At 35.9% G+C, this 15,605-nt stretch overlaps 1 protein-coding gene, 1 long non-coding RNA gene and 1 pseudogene across 5 annotated transcripts; 2 read left to right on the forward strand and 1 right to left on the reverse strand.

Annotated features, from left to right (window-relative positions):
* The first annotated feature begins 903 nt into the window (after positions 1-903).
* On the forward strand, positions 904-4,675 carry LOC137722832 (MATE efflux family protein). 2 transcript variants are annotated; one of them, XM_088692803.1, is made up of 13 exons: positions 904-1,274; positions 1,367-1,491; positions 1,735-1,872; positions 1,959-2,101; positions 2,480-2,615; positions 2,699-2,795; positions 2,914-3,014; positions 3,098-3,261; positions 3,389-3,460; positions 3,593-3,709; positions 3,825-3,923; positions 4,002-4,120; positions 4,196-4,675. In XM_088692803.1, the coding sequence occupies exons 1-13, from the start codon at positions 988-990 to the stop codon at positions 4,254-4,256; spliced, it is 1,659 nt and encodes a 552-aa protein (XP_088548929.1). In that variant the 5' UTR covers positions 904-987; the 3' UTR covers positions 4,257-4,675. The 2 variants fall into 2 exon arrangements, with proteins under 2 accessions (XP_088548929.1, XP_068318036.1); XM_068461935.2 differs by having other exon boundaries at positions 3,825-3,920; positions 3,999-4,120.
* LOC137722833 (uncharacterized) lies at positions 4,600-8,089 on the reverse strand (annotated as a pseudogene). Its single transcript, XR_015961779.1, has 2 exons — positions 7,831-8,089; positions 4,600-6,289 (listed from the first exon to the last, which is right to left on the reverse strand). The product of XR_015961779.1 is annotated as an uncharacterized LOC137722833 (transcript).
* Positions 8,090-12,016: 3,927 nt separating this feature from the next.
* Positions 12,017-15,430, forward strand: LOC137723492 (uncharacterized). 2 transcript variants are annotated; one of them, XR_015961780.1, is made up of 4 exons: positions 12,017-12,219; positions 12,296-12,419; positions 13,064-14,927; positions 15,012-15,430. It is a non-coding gene; the product is annotated as an uncharacterized LOC137723492 (long non-coding RNA). The 2 variants fall into 2 exon arrangements; XR_011066920.2 differs by having other exon boundaries at positions 12,017-12,419.
* Positions 15,431-15,605: the final 175 nt, after the last annotated feature.

The raw sequence follows: 15,605 nt of genomic DNA on the forward strand, positions 1-15,605 counted from the left end.
ACGAACAAGGAATAAAAAATAAGAAAACTAATGAAAATGATTTAAAAACTTTGAGTTTTAACGATAAGGACAAAATAATGGGTAAAGTAAATAGTACTAGGATTGAATTTTTAAGGTAAAAATATGGTTTTTTGTTAAAGTTCTCAAAAAAAAAAAAAACGTGTTATGCGTTAAATCCGTAATCGAATACCTTTAAAATAAAATAAAAAAAATTTGGATCAACTAGAATGAGTAGTTGATTTTCTCCTCTTACTTCCCCTAATTTCCCTGATTACTAACATTTCCTATTCATGATATGGAAAAGTTTCCCCTTAAATATATGTTTACTTGCAATGAATGAGGCGTATGGAAAGTCCGAATATCGCTCTCATTCATGACATATTTTGTGTTCACAAACGCACAAGAAATGTAAAATTAAGGGCTAATCAATTTGTTTTAGTTTTTAGTTTTGCTTTTTTGGTAAATATTGGAAATTGTAAATTCATTTGATAACTACTTTCAGTTTTCAGTTAAAAGAAAAGGCAAATACAGAAACTGAAAACCAAAATGATTATTAAACGACACCTAAATAGGAAAAATGGTTGTTTATCTCATACCTAAGAAACTGTGTATCACTGGCATATTGCCACATTGTTCTCCTAACTGAAAAAATTAGTAAACATGCCCAATGTAGAGGAAGACAATACATGAGTACCTGTAACTTGAAATATTTGCTCATTGGGCTTCAATTCATGCACCCGAAAGGGCGTATGATAAAAGCGTTGTTGATTTTGATGGCCCATTGGGCTTCAACTGATGGCAACCACACTTTTAGCCACGGCATTCGGCCCAGCAAAAGATATTTTTCTGAGCGCGAAATCATAACCGTTAAAATCGTCGCTGAAAAATAAGATAAAACAACACAAAAACATATGGTTGCAGGCCTTCTTCAACATTCACACTCTTTATAAAATGGAGTCTGAATTTGTATGTTTAAGAATTTGAAAAATGGCAATTGGTCTCTCACACCACCACCTTCTCTGCATATATTCCTCCAAACCCAACCCACCATTTTCAAAAACTCAAACACTTTTCAGAAACCCGAAATCCTCCTCCGTCGCTCTCCGTACCCTCCTGAAGTCTTCGTCTCCGAAAAACTCCAACACTTCGCTGCAAAGTTCGCCGGAAGAATCGAGGCCCGCCGCCGCATCTAAGCCGGCAGACCCGCCCGGAAAAAACCCACCTCCCAGATTGTCTTCTTTCGACTCCCTGTTCATCCGACTTCGTCGTTTAAGGTAGCTTGCAATCGTATTTTCTGTACCCATTTTCAAATTCCATTTCTGTTGTGGTTTTGTTGTAAATTTGTGATTTGAATATATGATTGCAGAGCTGAAAGGTTTAAGCTTGATGGAATATTTGTGGACATTTTGGCGATTGCATTGCCTGCTGCTCTGGCGCTGGCTGCTGACCCCATTACCTCTTTGGTTGACACAGCCTTTGTTGGGCATTTAGGTATCTACCTTGTTCTTTGATTATGTTAAATTAATAAATGTTTGATTTTTTGTTTGCTAATTGATACAGTTATGTGTGTATTTGATAAATAATACAAGAATCCCACTACACATGGTTCTACTCCTAATGACACCGAGGCCTTTGTGATAAAACTCCATACCTGCTGTGCTAGGAGGTGGTAAGATATTAGTAGTGGTCGTTCGTCCATGTATCTGAAATCTTGACAGTTTCTGCATTGTTTAGGGTCGGTTGAATTGGCAGCAGTTGGGGTGTCAGCTTCAGTATTCAATCTAGTTTCTAAATTGTTTAACGTTCCATTGCTCAACATCACCACATCTTTTGTTGCTGAAGATCAGGCATTGGCTAGCAAGGCCCAGGATGGTAATTAGTAACTTTTTCTAGCAAGGCTTTTTACATTTGAGGTTTTGGAATTAATTCTTTGCTTTACTCAAAATGGTGTTGTCCAGATTTCCAGGGTGACAGCCAGGGCAAGAAGCTCCTTCCCTCGGTGTCAACTTCGTTGGCTCTTGCTGCCACCATTGGCATTGCTGAAGCTGTAGCACTTTTTCTTGGGTCGGGTGTCATGATGAATGCCATGGGTATATATGCTGTATGTCAATCTTCACCAGTTATCAGTTTGTGTTGCTTTGTACTACTTTATTCCGCAAATGCATCTTAGATTCTTATTATAGTACTTCAGTTGAATTCAGTTTGTTTGATGTCTTTGTGCAGTTTCTTTCTTTCACATGATTTGGAGTTGAATTTCTTATTTGTTTAGGTAGTTTTTACTGTCGCTTTTTCACTAGTATGTAGCAAACCTCTTTCTTCCTTCTCTGCGTCACTATAGACTTTATCACAGTATTCAAATGAATTTGAAAGGGGTACCAAGGTTTCAATGTTGGCTGATAAGGATATGTAGCATCTATACATTTTGAAACTGACTGATGATGTTTCTGGATTTTTTATTTGAGGTTTGCTATTGTTATAGGATTCACCAATGCGAATACCTGCCGAGAATTTTCTTGCCCTAAGGGCATTGGGTGCTCCACCAATTGTAATTGCACTTGCCTCACAAGGCACTTTTCGTGGCTTTAAGGACACAAAGACACCTCTGTATGCCATTGGTATGTATTGTTTTGCATCCTTTTGAACTCAACTGTACTGTATTCCAACTGATAAAATGACAATGTCTGCTCTTTTATGTCAGTTGCTGGCAACTTACTTAATGCTATATTGGATGCAATTTTGATATTTGCTTTTGATTTTGGAATCCGTGGTGCTGCTATTGCTACAGTGATTTCTGAGTACGTCAATGATGTGGTAAACTTAATTATACTGGTGGATTTTGATCTTGATGTTCCTATCATAAAATTCTGTCAAATTTTCTTTCTAACAGAACTCTTCATGTCTATTTTTCACAAGGTACCTGATTGCTGCTATTCTTCTGTGGAAATTGAATAGCAAAGTATTACTTGTCCCTACCTATATTGATGGGAGAAGAATGATCGGTTACCTTAAATCTGGTAGGTTCTTTGTGAACTTGTTTATGAAATATAGATGATAGAGATATTTGAGTTTATCTAAATATGTCCTTTCTATTTGTCAGGGGGTCTTCTTATTGGCAGAAGCTTAGCAGTCGTCGTAACTACGACACTAGCCACATCCATGGCAGCCCGGGAAGGTCCTATCCCCATGGCGGGCCATCAGATTTGCATTCAAGTTTGGTTGGCAGTATCTTTGCTTACCGATGCTTTAGCACTTGCTGGTCAGGTGTGACATTTTTTTACTTTACAAGTTTCATATGACATGTGAACAATTTACATAGAAGAATTTAACGAAATAAATTATGTGAACGAACTAGCTTTAGTTTAATCATTACAATGATGTGTCTTCACAGGCACTTCTTGCCAGTGGTTACTCCCAACAAGATTATGAACAAGCACGCCTAGTGATTTATAGGGTTCTACAGGTTCATATTTTTCTTTTCAACCTGTTTCATTCGCATCGTTAATTGATATCCTTTTTTTCCTCCACCTTGTTATGGTATTGATGTCATAGCTAACCCTGAATCTCCATTCACTGTTCTTTGAATTTCAAACAGATTGGTTTAGTGACGGGAATTGGTTTGGGAATTATATTATTCATCAGTTTTAAAGCGTTTTCTAGCTTATTCAGCACAGACCCACAAGTCCTGGCAATTGCATGGTCTGGTTTATTGGTAGGAAACTACATATCTCAACAGTTTACTTGTTGGAAGTCTATGTACAATTACTTGTATCATGTGTACATTAGTTGCACTGCTACACATACCTGATATGGATACTGTTTGTCAGTTTGTTGCTGGATCTCAGCCAATAAACGCTATAGCATTTGTTATCGACGGACTGTACTATGGAGTTTCAGACTTTGGATATGCTGCCTATTCAATGGTATTCCCGGATCCGATCATGAACAACAGATTGGTTATAACACATGGTCTCCTCTCACCTCTCTTTCTGTTTGGGTAGGGGTTAGTAGGGCTGATTTCTTCCACAGTCATACTTGTTGCTTCTCCGTCTTTTGGCCTTGCTGGAGTCTGGACGGGGCTGTTTCTCTTCATGGCATTGCGCGTTGTAGCCGGGATTTGGAGGTAAATTAATTTTTGCATGAGATCATGTCATCGCGCAACTTGAACTTCTTCCTAACAAATAGTATTGCACTCCAGGTTGGGCACAAGAACCGGACCGTGGAAATTGGTCTGGGATGAGAGGAAGCAGGAAACTTAGGGTAACTAATGTTCAATCTCCTGGTAAAGGAGAAGAAAAATACTCATCAGGGGTTATCGAACACAAGTAACGTCTCCAAAGTCCGATGCTAATGGCGTAACCTGTTTTCGAACACAGGTTACGTCATGGTGTTCAAGGGCCTACCCGATTATTAAGACGACCTGGATCAACAAGAGAGAGTGACTTCGACTGGCTTCCGACTACTCGCTAGATATGTCGGGCTGCAAATGCTGATCGGCGTTCCAAACCGAAGCTTTCTTCCCCTCGATACTTCACCAGGCTCTTGTAATATAGGGGGGTTTTGTATATAAATACTGTAGCTAAAAAATAGCTTAGATATACATTCTTACGGAAAAAAAAGGAAGCGTTTGTGACAAATATCACTATTTTTAGTGGCAGTAACATATGATAGTATAAAACGCCCACAAGTGTTTACAAAACGACATCAAAGGTTCTGAAATGGAAGGGAATATATAGATTTCATTATTTTTTGGGTTAAAGATGCAGCTAAAATATCCTATTCAATCCAAATAACAATCTCAATTAAGAGTAAGGGAACCATGAATCATTTAGGCGGCCCCTGATCTTCCATTTCACCAGAATCGTAACTCTGTCGAAATAAGACTGAATCGAAATCCACGCCTAAACGTGCGTACTCTGCGTGATTCGAGCTTCCAGGTATGTCGAGATGTGGTTGTATCTGCAACTGAGTAGGGAGATTATGCGTCCTCCCCCATTGTTGGTCCTCAGCAGCATCAATGCCATAGGTTTCCTCTGCAGACCAGTTATGCACGTAGTCAAGTCTGTCGTCGAGCTCTTTCTGGATTCCGATATCATTCCAAGGATTAATGCCATATATCGGACTGTATGCCACATCTAAATCATCTAAACAAGCATAACTATGTATGAAGCCATCGTGATTATGGCCATTTAATCTCGTCGTTTCTGCAAATCCTCCTTGCAATTCTTGATCCGTCATCGATAACTTCATTTCAACATCCTCAGAAGGCTCAAAATTGGTTACAAGATTTTCGGCCGCGTTTATTTGCTCACCATGCATGTAGTTGTACTTCTCATCTAACCCATTGTGACTTCCGGATTCCAGAATCACCGGAAATGGTTTCTCCGCGGCTTCCCTCATAGCCGGTGTCTCAACTTTGACATCATTTGAAGGCTTGCAACTGTTTCTCCGATTGCATTCCCCATCTACAACCTCAGTTAAGTAATCATAATTGGACCTCAAAAATATCTCCAAAGGATCCAAATCGTTACAAGGTTTCTGATCAAATACCGAATCAAAATTCACAACTGGGGGCTCATTAGGCAAGTAATCTCCCCTATGATCGAAGCTTCCATAGCTCCCGGTCTGAAAAACATCATCGTTCTTAACAAGCTCACGTTCAGTTTCGTATTCGCATTTCACAGCTTTTGGTTCTCTTGAGGTAGCACGTAAAACATGTAATTCCTCTGACACAGAACAGTCCGTTTCCTGCTTTTGCTCTTTGGCTACACAATCCTCAAAGAAAGCTGATCTTCCCTCTGCCTCATCCGCATTATTGTACGTCGATGAGGACTCATGCGACGATGGTGTTTTAGATGACACAGAATTAGAGTAGTAGTCCTTCGAGTCCACAGCATTGTCGGGGAAGTTGAGCCGGGCCAAAGCACCATACATTGCTCTAGCAGCTTTGTCATAAGCAAGAGCAGCTTCATAGGCTGTAGGGAAAGTACCAAGCCAAAGACGCATATTCTTCTTCTTAGGTACAGAACCGGCTCTAGCTCGAATTGGTTCTCGAATTTCCGCCACCCATTTTCCCCAAGTCCTCTGCCTAACACCCCTAAATACACAATCTGAATTCTCCGGCCCTCCTTTCCCTCTCATGCACCCTTTTCTGGAGCCCTTCGCCGGAGATCTCCGAGTCTTCTTCCCTACATCTTTTCCAAAATCAAGCCTCTCATTGTAGTTCTTCCACTTGGCCAGTGTGTCCTCTATCGAATCGCACCCGTTGCGCCTCTTCCGCAATTTCCTTTCCCTGAAACGTTAAACCATTTTCAAAGCTAGTTTCAGCCTTCAAACAATCAGCACGAACAAAATAATTTCTAGGCACCTCTCGTTTGGGGATTGGGATTGCTTTGATAGGAAGCATTTCTACTCGAAAGTGTCTGCTAAAAGTGCGTCCATTAGAAACATATTGCAGACTTTATTAAAAGTGCTTTTAAGAACTTTTGCTAAAAGTGCTTTTATTATAAACACATAAAACTTTTTATGAAAAACCCAAATTCTTTTTCAGGAAGCACTCCTGAATAACCATTGCACTTGTACACGAAGAAAGTTAGAATTTCATCGTAAAACTAATTGGTAATATGGGGAGTAGGTGAAATTTCTTCATGGTATCAGAGTATATTGGGTCATGTGTGAGCTCAGCGATCACATGGTTCACGTCATCCTATTTGTGTTGTCCACATATTGGCTTGAAATGGCTTAAACATCCCCAATTGGGATTTTATCCTTCTCAAGGTTACTACGTTTGTAGCTCTAATGAAAAATTTCATCACAGTGAGCCGAAAATGAGGCTACATCTAGTTTCGAAAAGCAAGGACACACACTAAATTGAGGGGCCAGTCCTTTTTTTCTTTGTTTCTTTTTTTTTTCTTTCTGTTTTTTAGTTTAGAGATGGGTGAGCTCTATTTTTAATTCCAAAACATGATTTTAAGAATTTATTGTTTAACCGTTTGTTTAATTAAGAAAACATAAATAAATTTTGTGTTTTTGATTAATGAAAAAAAATATTGTGTTTTATGTTCATTTTCGAGATTGAAAAGTTCATAAAAAAAAAAACAGTGATGAAATTTAACATTGGTAATTCAGAGACTTGAACGGAAAACATAAATAAACAACATACTTAAATTGTAAAGAGATTACAATTTTGTTATTTGAAAGTATAAACAATCAAATTCAAAAGTTGTTATGAAACGAAATCTTATCTTGTCTGATTTTACAAAAATAAATGAATGGATGATATTGAGATAAGAGAATTTAACCAACGGTGCATGAAATGATAAAATCTAACATCTTCAAAATTTGAATTTTTTAGGTTGAAAAATTCATAAGAAAAATGTAAGATAACACGTTCAAAAATTAACTTATAAGTTAAAACAAAAATAGGATAATCAAATTTTTACATAAGTAAATATATAACTTATATAGAGACCGAAAAATATATAGCCTCTTATTAAGAGATTTTTTTTAGAGCCATATCAGAGCTTTAAATTGAACTATATCCACCACTTTTTTCAGTCTCGTATAAAGCAGTTCATTAGAGACGCTCTTGTAAAAGGTTGGCTACTTCTTGTATTATGTATTATCAGTTGATTTATGACGGAACTCTAATTTTCTTCAACCGCGATCATAATCGTTTTAAGCGATGCCAGGACCAAATACCAAGCAGGGAAATACTTCCAAAATTTCCCAAAACCTCGATTTCTCCAAGGAAATGAATCACACGGAAAACCCCAGAAAAAAAAAAAAAAAAAAAAAAAAAAAAAAAAAAAAAAAAAAAACTAAAGAACTCACCCGCCCGAAGCCTCGGACTCCATGCAAGTTCAGAAATCTGCCTGCTTTCTTCTTCCTTTTTATCTGTGTCGGTTTCCGAACTCTTCCTTCAGATGTCGAATATGCAGAAATATATGACCTTTTCGACCTAATTAGTTGAAAATTCGGAAAGGGTTTATGTAGGGTTTAGGTGCGAACTGGCTTTTGCCCCTTGAGCAAGGTTTCGAGACGTTTTGGAGGAGCTGGGGTTTTCTCCGTTTTCGGCTAGTGGGTTTTATGGGAGCAGATAATAACAACTAAGCAATGGTGTCAGACTCTGACTTGGGGATGAAGGTACTGGCCCCGAAAAGACTCAATGTCAAGTTGATGACATGGACAGCTCACGGGTTGATTTGAAGCCCCTGCTTCGACACGTAACAGTCGTACACGCTATTGACCTTTCGGTTTCTTACTCACGAAGTCTTTTTTTTAGCCTTTTCTGTTGCCTTTATAATGGCAGCTGCGGTTAGTGCTCTAATATGAAGCTAGTTTATTAGGCATTCAATTTAATGCAAAACCCTGTATTTGATTATGATTTCACTAGTACAAGCATGTACGACAAGGCTCGAAAAGACGTTTACGAGTAAAAGTGTTTTAAAATTATATAAGCATGTCTCAAAAGAACGTTTAAGAGATGAAGTGTTTTATCTATTAAAATAGTTTTAAACAAGGAGAGTGATTTTTATGTTTTTTTCAGTCTCTTACACACTCTTATTTAATCTTCACCGTTAAGTTTGTTGCAATTATTGAATCTGATGGTTACAAATTAACAAAAAATAGGTAAAAATCAGTAGACTTAAACAAACACTTAAAACATGATATCATGAGTTCACATGTTATAATCAATAAACTTATCGGATAATGAATAAAAAAATTGAGAATACCAAGTCGGAGTGCCAGACCGCACCAGACCGCACCATGAAGTTTGCGGTGACGCACCAACAAAATTCGTCCAGGAGAAGAAAAGTTCAACTTTTCATCCAAAGATTGAAAGTTTGATTTGTTTTTGTCTTTTTCCGAAACCAAAGAAAAAATAATACATTTATAATTTAGAAATTTTTATGAAAAGAATGTGGATTAAATTTATTTTAACTAGAAATCATGATTTAATAAAAAATATTTAAATTTTAGTGAAAATTTCTTAAATTTTAATAAAAATGATAAAAGAACTTAATTTTTAATAAAAAAAAAATATATATATAATTTTAATATTAAAAAAAAATAAAAAAGAATTGACGATTACGAGTAGAAGTGTATGAGAAGGCTCGAAAACATTTTTACGAGTAAAAATGTTTAGAAACTATATAAGCACGTCTCAAAGAGACGTTTAAGAGGCGAAGTAATTTATCTATCAAAATAGTTTTAAATAAGAAAAGTAATTTTCATATTTTTTTCAACTGTTACATACTTGTGTTTAATTCTCATCGTTGATTCCTTTAAATTAATAATCTGACAACTATAAAATTAAAAAATGTGTAGAAATTACTATAGTTGTGTTATGAGTTGACATGTTATAATCAATAGAGTAATGTTATGCATACCTTGTTTTTGTACCACATTTTTATACTATCATAAATGACATTTGATGTGCACAACCACATCATTTGAATTAATCAAATTTTTAAATTTAGTTCATTATTTAATAAACTAATAATTAAATAAAACTAGTTAATTAAATGATGATTATGGTATACAAGGAGTTTGTATCCTTCATTTTTTTGAATTTTGCAAGTTTTCAAATAATATGGCTGTTCACATCAGATATCACATCAGGTGGTATAAATAACATCAAGAAGTTTCTGGTGAAAGCACCAAGAAATAATAAATTTGGGAATACGAGGTAGGAGTTCTTGACTACACCAAACCGCATCATGAAGTTTGCGGTGATTAGCACCAAGAAAGTTCCTCAAGCAAAAGAAAGAGTTGAACTTTTCATCCAAAGAAGAAATTTCAAAAGTTTGTTTATGTTTTTGTCTTTTTTCGAAACCAAAGAAAAAACTGTTTTTATTTTTATTTTTTATATAAATAATAGAGTAAGCTACAGTAAATGCATGAAATGCAAACGCAAGGAAGATTCAAACGCGAATCTCAAGTGTAAAAGTAAATGCTTTTAATTAATCAAACTACAAGTTACTTGTTAAATGTTAAATAGCCAAGTTTATGGTTTTGGATTAAGCACCAAAATAGAAAAGGAAAATGTAGAAGTGAGAAATGCTTCCAAATTACTAGTAAAAAAATTTCAACCAATAACAGCTTCTTTTACAAAAGGGTGGTGCTGCGTACACTAAATTTATGCACCAAATTTTTGTTGATGTATTAAATAACCAGTAACAACTTCTTGTACTTATTTTGAATAATATTCATATCTTTACTTGGGAATTCCGAATTGAACTTGGTATAGTTCTCAGATCGAGTGTTTTTTTTTTTTCTAAACAAACAATATTATCTACACTAAAGGGAGGGGTGGGTTTAGTCTCACAATGGGCTAGCAATAATGTGGTTCAAGCTCGCCTTTGGCAATAATCGAACTTAAGATCTCTCACTTACAAATGAAAAGAAATACAACTAGACCGTAATATTAAGATTTGAATTGTATTAGGAATAATGTCAAGGCAGTAATTTGGCCTTCGTTTGACTGGAGATGACACGATAGAGTCACCGGTGAGGGTATGGTAGTGAGGTGAATGGTTGTGCCATTTTTCGTTTTTGGAGGGTGGGGTGGATTTAACAAAAGCAACGGTAAACCCGGAATTATTGAGACAAATTTTAATTGTGACTAGTGAGGTGTTTAAGGAGTAATGCTTGGTACATAAATTTACAAATTAAATTATGTATTATTAATAAAAAATAACACGTGTCAATTTTTATGTTATTTAATTTACAAATTTAGTATCTCTGATTTTACCTTTCAACATATTAAGCAGTGTTAATAAAACATTAAAACAAGCCCTTTTAATTTCATTTAAAATTTTAATCCCGACAAAACATTTTGTATGAATATATTGGCGCACCGAAGAAAACTCGTCTCTCGATTTTTCTTGTTTATTTTATTTTTATTTTTATTTGGATTTGTGATTTTTCATGCCATATTTCTCTTGGCAACTGACATTTCTTTGGAGTTTTATGATTTTCTTTACAAATGGTGAACTCCCGAAGGAAGGCTGCTACAATGCACTCCAAAATCAGCCGCAAGAAGCTCGATCTTATCAACGGTGACGTTCCAATTCCGATCCTTCTTTTCTTTTGTTTCAAATTTCAAACAACTTTGATTTCCATTTTTTGAAAAAATGTTTCTAACTTCTTTTTTTTTCGTGTACCTCTCGTTTCAGTATAGAAGATACGACTCGTCTACCGGTATCATTTTTCTTGAAATTTCTGAAATATTTTTTGGGATGCTTTGAATGCAGTTGCTAGCTATCAATATTTTTTAATTGAAACCCTATCTATTTTTAGTTTTTTATCGAAGTCGTGTAACTTATTATATTTTTTAAATTAAAAATTAAAAATTAAAATTGAAATTTGTATTTGTTTATATTAATGGGATTTTAAATATAACCCATAATTTATGGGATTAAAAATAATAAAATATAAATTATACTCTCTATTATATTGTGTATGTAAATATGAGTACATTCATCAAAATTAACAAAAAAAATTATTGTACAAAACATGGTTACATTCTTCAAAACATAGAACAAAAAAAAAAAGAGGAAGATATTAGGCTTAATAACATTAATAAATTTCTTCGATTAAATTTGACATAGTTATATCCTCAAATCAACGAATAAGAATGGATTCATATAAGTTTAAAAATAGATTAAAAAAATTTGAATGGATTTTATATTAAAAAATTAGATACATTTTATATGAAGAATTTGTACATTTTATATTGAAAAAAATGATACATTTTACATATAACAAATTGGTATATTTAAAAATAAGTATATTTCAGATTAAAATTTTAAGACAAAAATGTCCCTTATCTATTTCAATATTTATAGGGATATGATATCCACCTACCCTTTATTACTTCTCACACATCCTTTTAATTTTTGACCGTCGGATCTGATGAATCGAAAACGATCAACGAACAATAATTAACAAAGATGTATGAGAAGTAAAATAAAATGTGTACCCCTATTTATACCAACCAAATCATAGAATAAACCCTAAAATTTTATCATCTTCTTTCCATCTTCTCCGCCGCTGCCTTTCTTTTCCCGTAGCCATCCTCCTCACCCTCATCCTCTCCCGTAGCCTCTCTTTTCTCAATTCTCACTTCTCTCACCCTGTCAGCCCCCGGCGCACCGCTCAACAGCCAGAAAGACACAGCCGACGGCACCCAGCCAGCAGCCAGATTGATCCATTTGGGTGGGTCTTATACTTTGATAAAAGCCGCACCATGATTCCAACCCTTGACCAAGCCGTTGTGGTGTTTTGATATCAGGTGAAAAGAAGGATCTCCCGATGGGGCAGTACCTTCACCAAATGAAGACCCCGGTGAGATGAATAATAAAAACAATCTCAGCAGCCGCAGAACGTAGCGCAGTTTTCGGTGCCTTCTGAGCCAGGTCAATTTTACTATGTTTGGTAGTTTATCTGAAATTCGTTTCCACTTGTATTGTTTCAGATTTTCATACCCCTGAAGGCTTGATTTCCAGTGGTAAAATGGGAACTGGGAAGTCTGAAAAAAAAAGCCAAAAATAACGAACACTATAATACTGCTTTTTTTTTTCTAATTTTTTTAAAGCATTTTTACAAAAATATTTACTAAACAATCTGCTGCATTATTTCATAAATGTTTATTCTCATAGCATAATAAAAATAATTTTTTTCAAAGCCCAACAATACCAAACATTGATATATTCGCTCTGCGTATTTTTATTTCTTTTCATTTATTGGTTGTTCTCTTTTAATTCACGAACCCAAAATTTTGACCAAATTTTTTCACCTATGAGGTTTCTTTGACACTGTATATGTTCCCAGACTACTTAAATCAAAATTTCTGCCTGCTTATTTTTGCTTGGTGAACATGTCTCCCTCAGTTTTCATTATCTGTTAGCCACTCATGATTTTAATGATGTTGTTCATAATTTGACGATTCCCTCTATTTGGATTAAATATTTCTCCATTGTTAAGTTTATTTGTTTACAGTGTCACAATTTTCTAAAGACCTATACCTTGAGTTTGTAAATTTTGTTGTGATGTATGACAGTGTTGGTGGCGTTTGCACTAATATGTGCATGTATCACATAAAAATAGGGTTGTTCAGATATAGATTATGCAAACTGTCAAATATGGGTTTATTTAGATATATATTTAAATAGGTTATAAAGGCCTACCTCTGAATGGAGACCCGAGTATTTATCTTTTAGTGCGTCCTCGAACAAGGCTTGCAGCGCATCATTTTCTGCTTGTTCGGGTTCGACTTGCAATCGTCCTTCCAGCCATCTTTCACGGCTCTCCTCATCAAATCTCGTCAACATGTTTTCACTGTTGTGCAAGCCTATAAGGAAAGATAATGCAACTTTTGCACCACTCCCCATCCCATAGGCCCTTTCCATTAGTGAAAACTTAGACTTCAAGCTCTCTGTTGGGCATCTACAATCAGGCTGATATGCACACCCATCAGAGTGATTTGTTACAACTCCTTGAAACTAATGCCCCTTGGGTGTATTATCCTCTACATAGCTTAGAATTAGCATGTATCTGCAGCAAGAGTCGACCCTCTTCATGTAGTACTTGACACTTCTAACAATTTGATTAAATCTTCTTGCTCGTGACGCTTGACTTGTCACAAAATCTAATGGCATGGCAGAATCCACCATGTCATTGCATCTCAAGGACATTGTGGATGGGCTATCATAGACTAGACTAAGCTTTGTGTTTGGATACAAAATGACACCGTCGTACAAAGTTTGTCGTGAATCTGTTGCCATAACGATTGCATGTTGCAATATAATAATAAAGCAAGTGGTGCCTTTCACAGAAGGCGAGGATTCTTGTTGAAAACATGCCATGATTTTGATCAAATAACATCACGACAAAATTTACAAACTCAAATTGATCTTTCCGAAGCCTGGAAAAGTTTATTTGGTTAAATTTTCCAGAGGCCTATACACTTTTCCAGGCTTTGGAAACATCAATTTGAGTTTGTAAATTTTGTTTTGATGTTGCTTGATCAAAATAATGACATGTTTTCAATAAGAACCATCGCCTTCTGTGAAAAGCACCACTTGCTTTATTATTATATTGCAACATGCAATCATTATGGCAACAGATTCACGACAAACTTTGTGACGGTGACATTCTGTATCAAACCACAAAGCTTAGTCTTGTCTCTGATAGCCCACCCACAATGTCCTTGAGATGCAATTGCATGGTGGATTCTGCCATGACATTAGATTTTGTGACAAGTCAAGTGTCACAAGCAAGAAGATTTAATCAAATTGTTAGAAGTGGCAAGTACTATATGGAGAGGATCGACTCTTGTTGCGGATACATGTTAATTCTAGGCTTTGAAGAGGATAATACACACAAGGGGCATTATCTTTAAGAAGTTGTTGTACCAAATCATTCTGATGGTGTGCATATCAGCCTAATTGCGGATGCCCAACAGAGAGCTTGAAGTCTTTCCACGGATGGACTAATTGCGGATGCCCAACAGAGAGCTTGAAGTCTTTCCACGGATGGAAAGGGCCTATGGGGAGTGGTGCAGAAGTTGCACTATCTTTCCTTATAGGCTTGTACGACAGTGAAAACATGTTGACGAGATCTGATTAGGAGAGCGGTGAAAGATGGCTGAAGGATGATTGCAAGTCAAACCCGAACAAGCGAAACATGATGCGCTGCAAGCCTTGTTCGAGGCCACACTGAAAGATAAATACTACTCGGGTTCTCCATTTAGAGTTAGGCTTTTATAACCCATTTAAATATATATCTAAAGAAGTTGCATAATCTATATCCGAACAACCCTAAATGTGGTCACAACTCTAGCTTGCTAAACGAAATCAGGGAGAGGGCTCTATTTCTCATCTACCCCGCCAAAGATGATGGAGATTTCATTCAGATGAGGCTCAGTAAGTTTAAGCATTCATCACAATTTTTGTTTTACGAATATATGGGTTCGAATGCGAGTCTTATTGTAATTTTTTTTCTAGCAGAAGTACGGCACCGCTGACATATACTACCTCCATCTGGTCACTTTCAGAAAACAAGACCAATCACAGACATTTTGGATTTTACCAACGAAAAGGGTAATTTCAGAAAAACCAATCTTTTACTGTTTGGATGAAGATTGGAATAACAATATGTTGGAAGAGATGGAGCAATAGAATTCATGAGATTTTCATGGCACAAGTGACTGCCGCAATTTGTTAAGCAACTAGAAGAGTCTTCTTGGAGCATTCATAATTTGAGGCCATTCAACCTGCCCTTGATGACTTTGCATTCTCGACTCACCTCATTCAAATCAGTACATACTACTGCATAACATGCTTCAAGTTCAATTCACATTTCATTGTATTTGTAATTGAAATTAATACTCCCCAACGAAATGAATTTTGTTGAGAATTCTACCCAATCGACTATATATATATATTTTTTTTTCCACTGTACTTGTGATTCGATGAAATTCATCCTGGAGAATATGACGCTCAACCAGCCGGTTTGGTCATTAATTACTTGGAGCTCAATTAACTTGTTTCAGCTAGGTTACATATCAATTTCAGTCAAAATGTTAATAAATCTTCGACAAA

This window comes from Pyrus communis, chromosome 4 (genome assembly GCF_041283825.1).
Source record: "Pyrus communis isolate YQ-2024b chromosome 4, ASM4128382v1, whole genome shotgun sequence".
NCBI lineage: Eukaryota > Viridiplantae > Streptophyta > Magnoliopsida > Rosales > Rosaceae > Pyrus > Pyrus communis.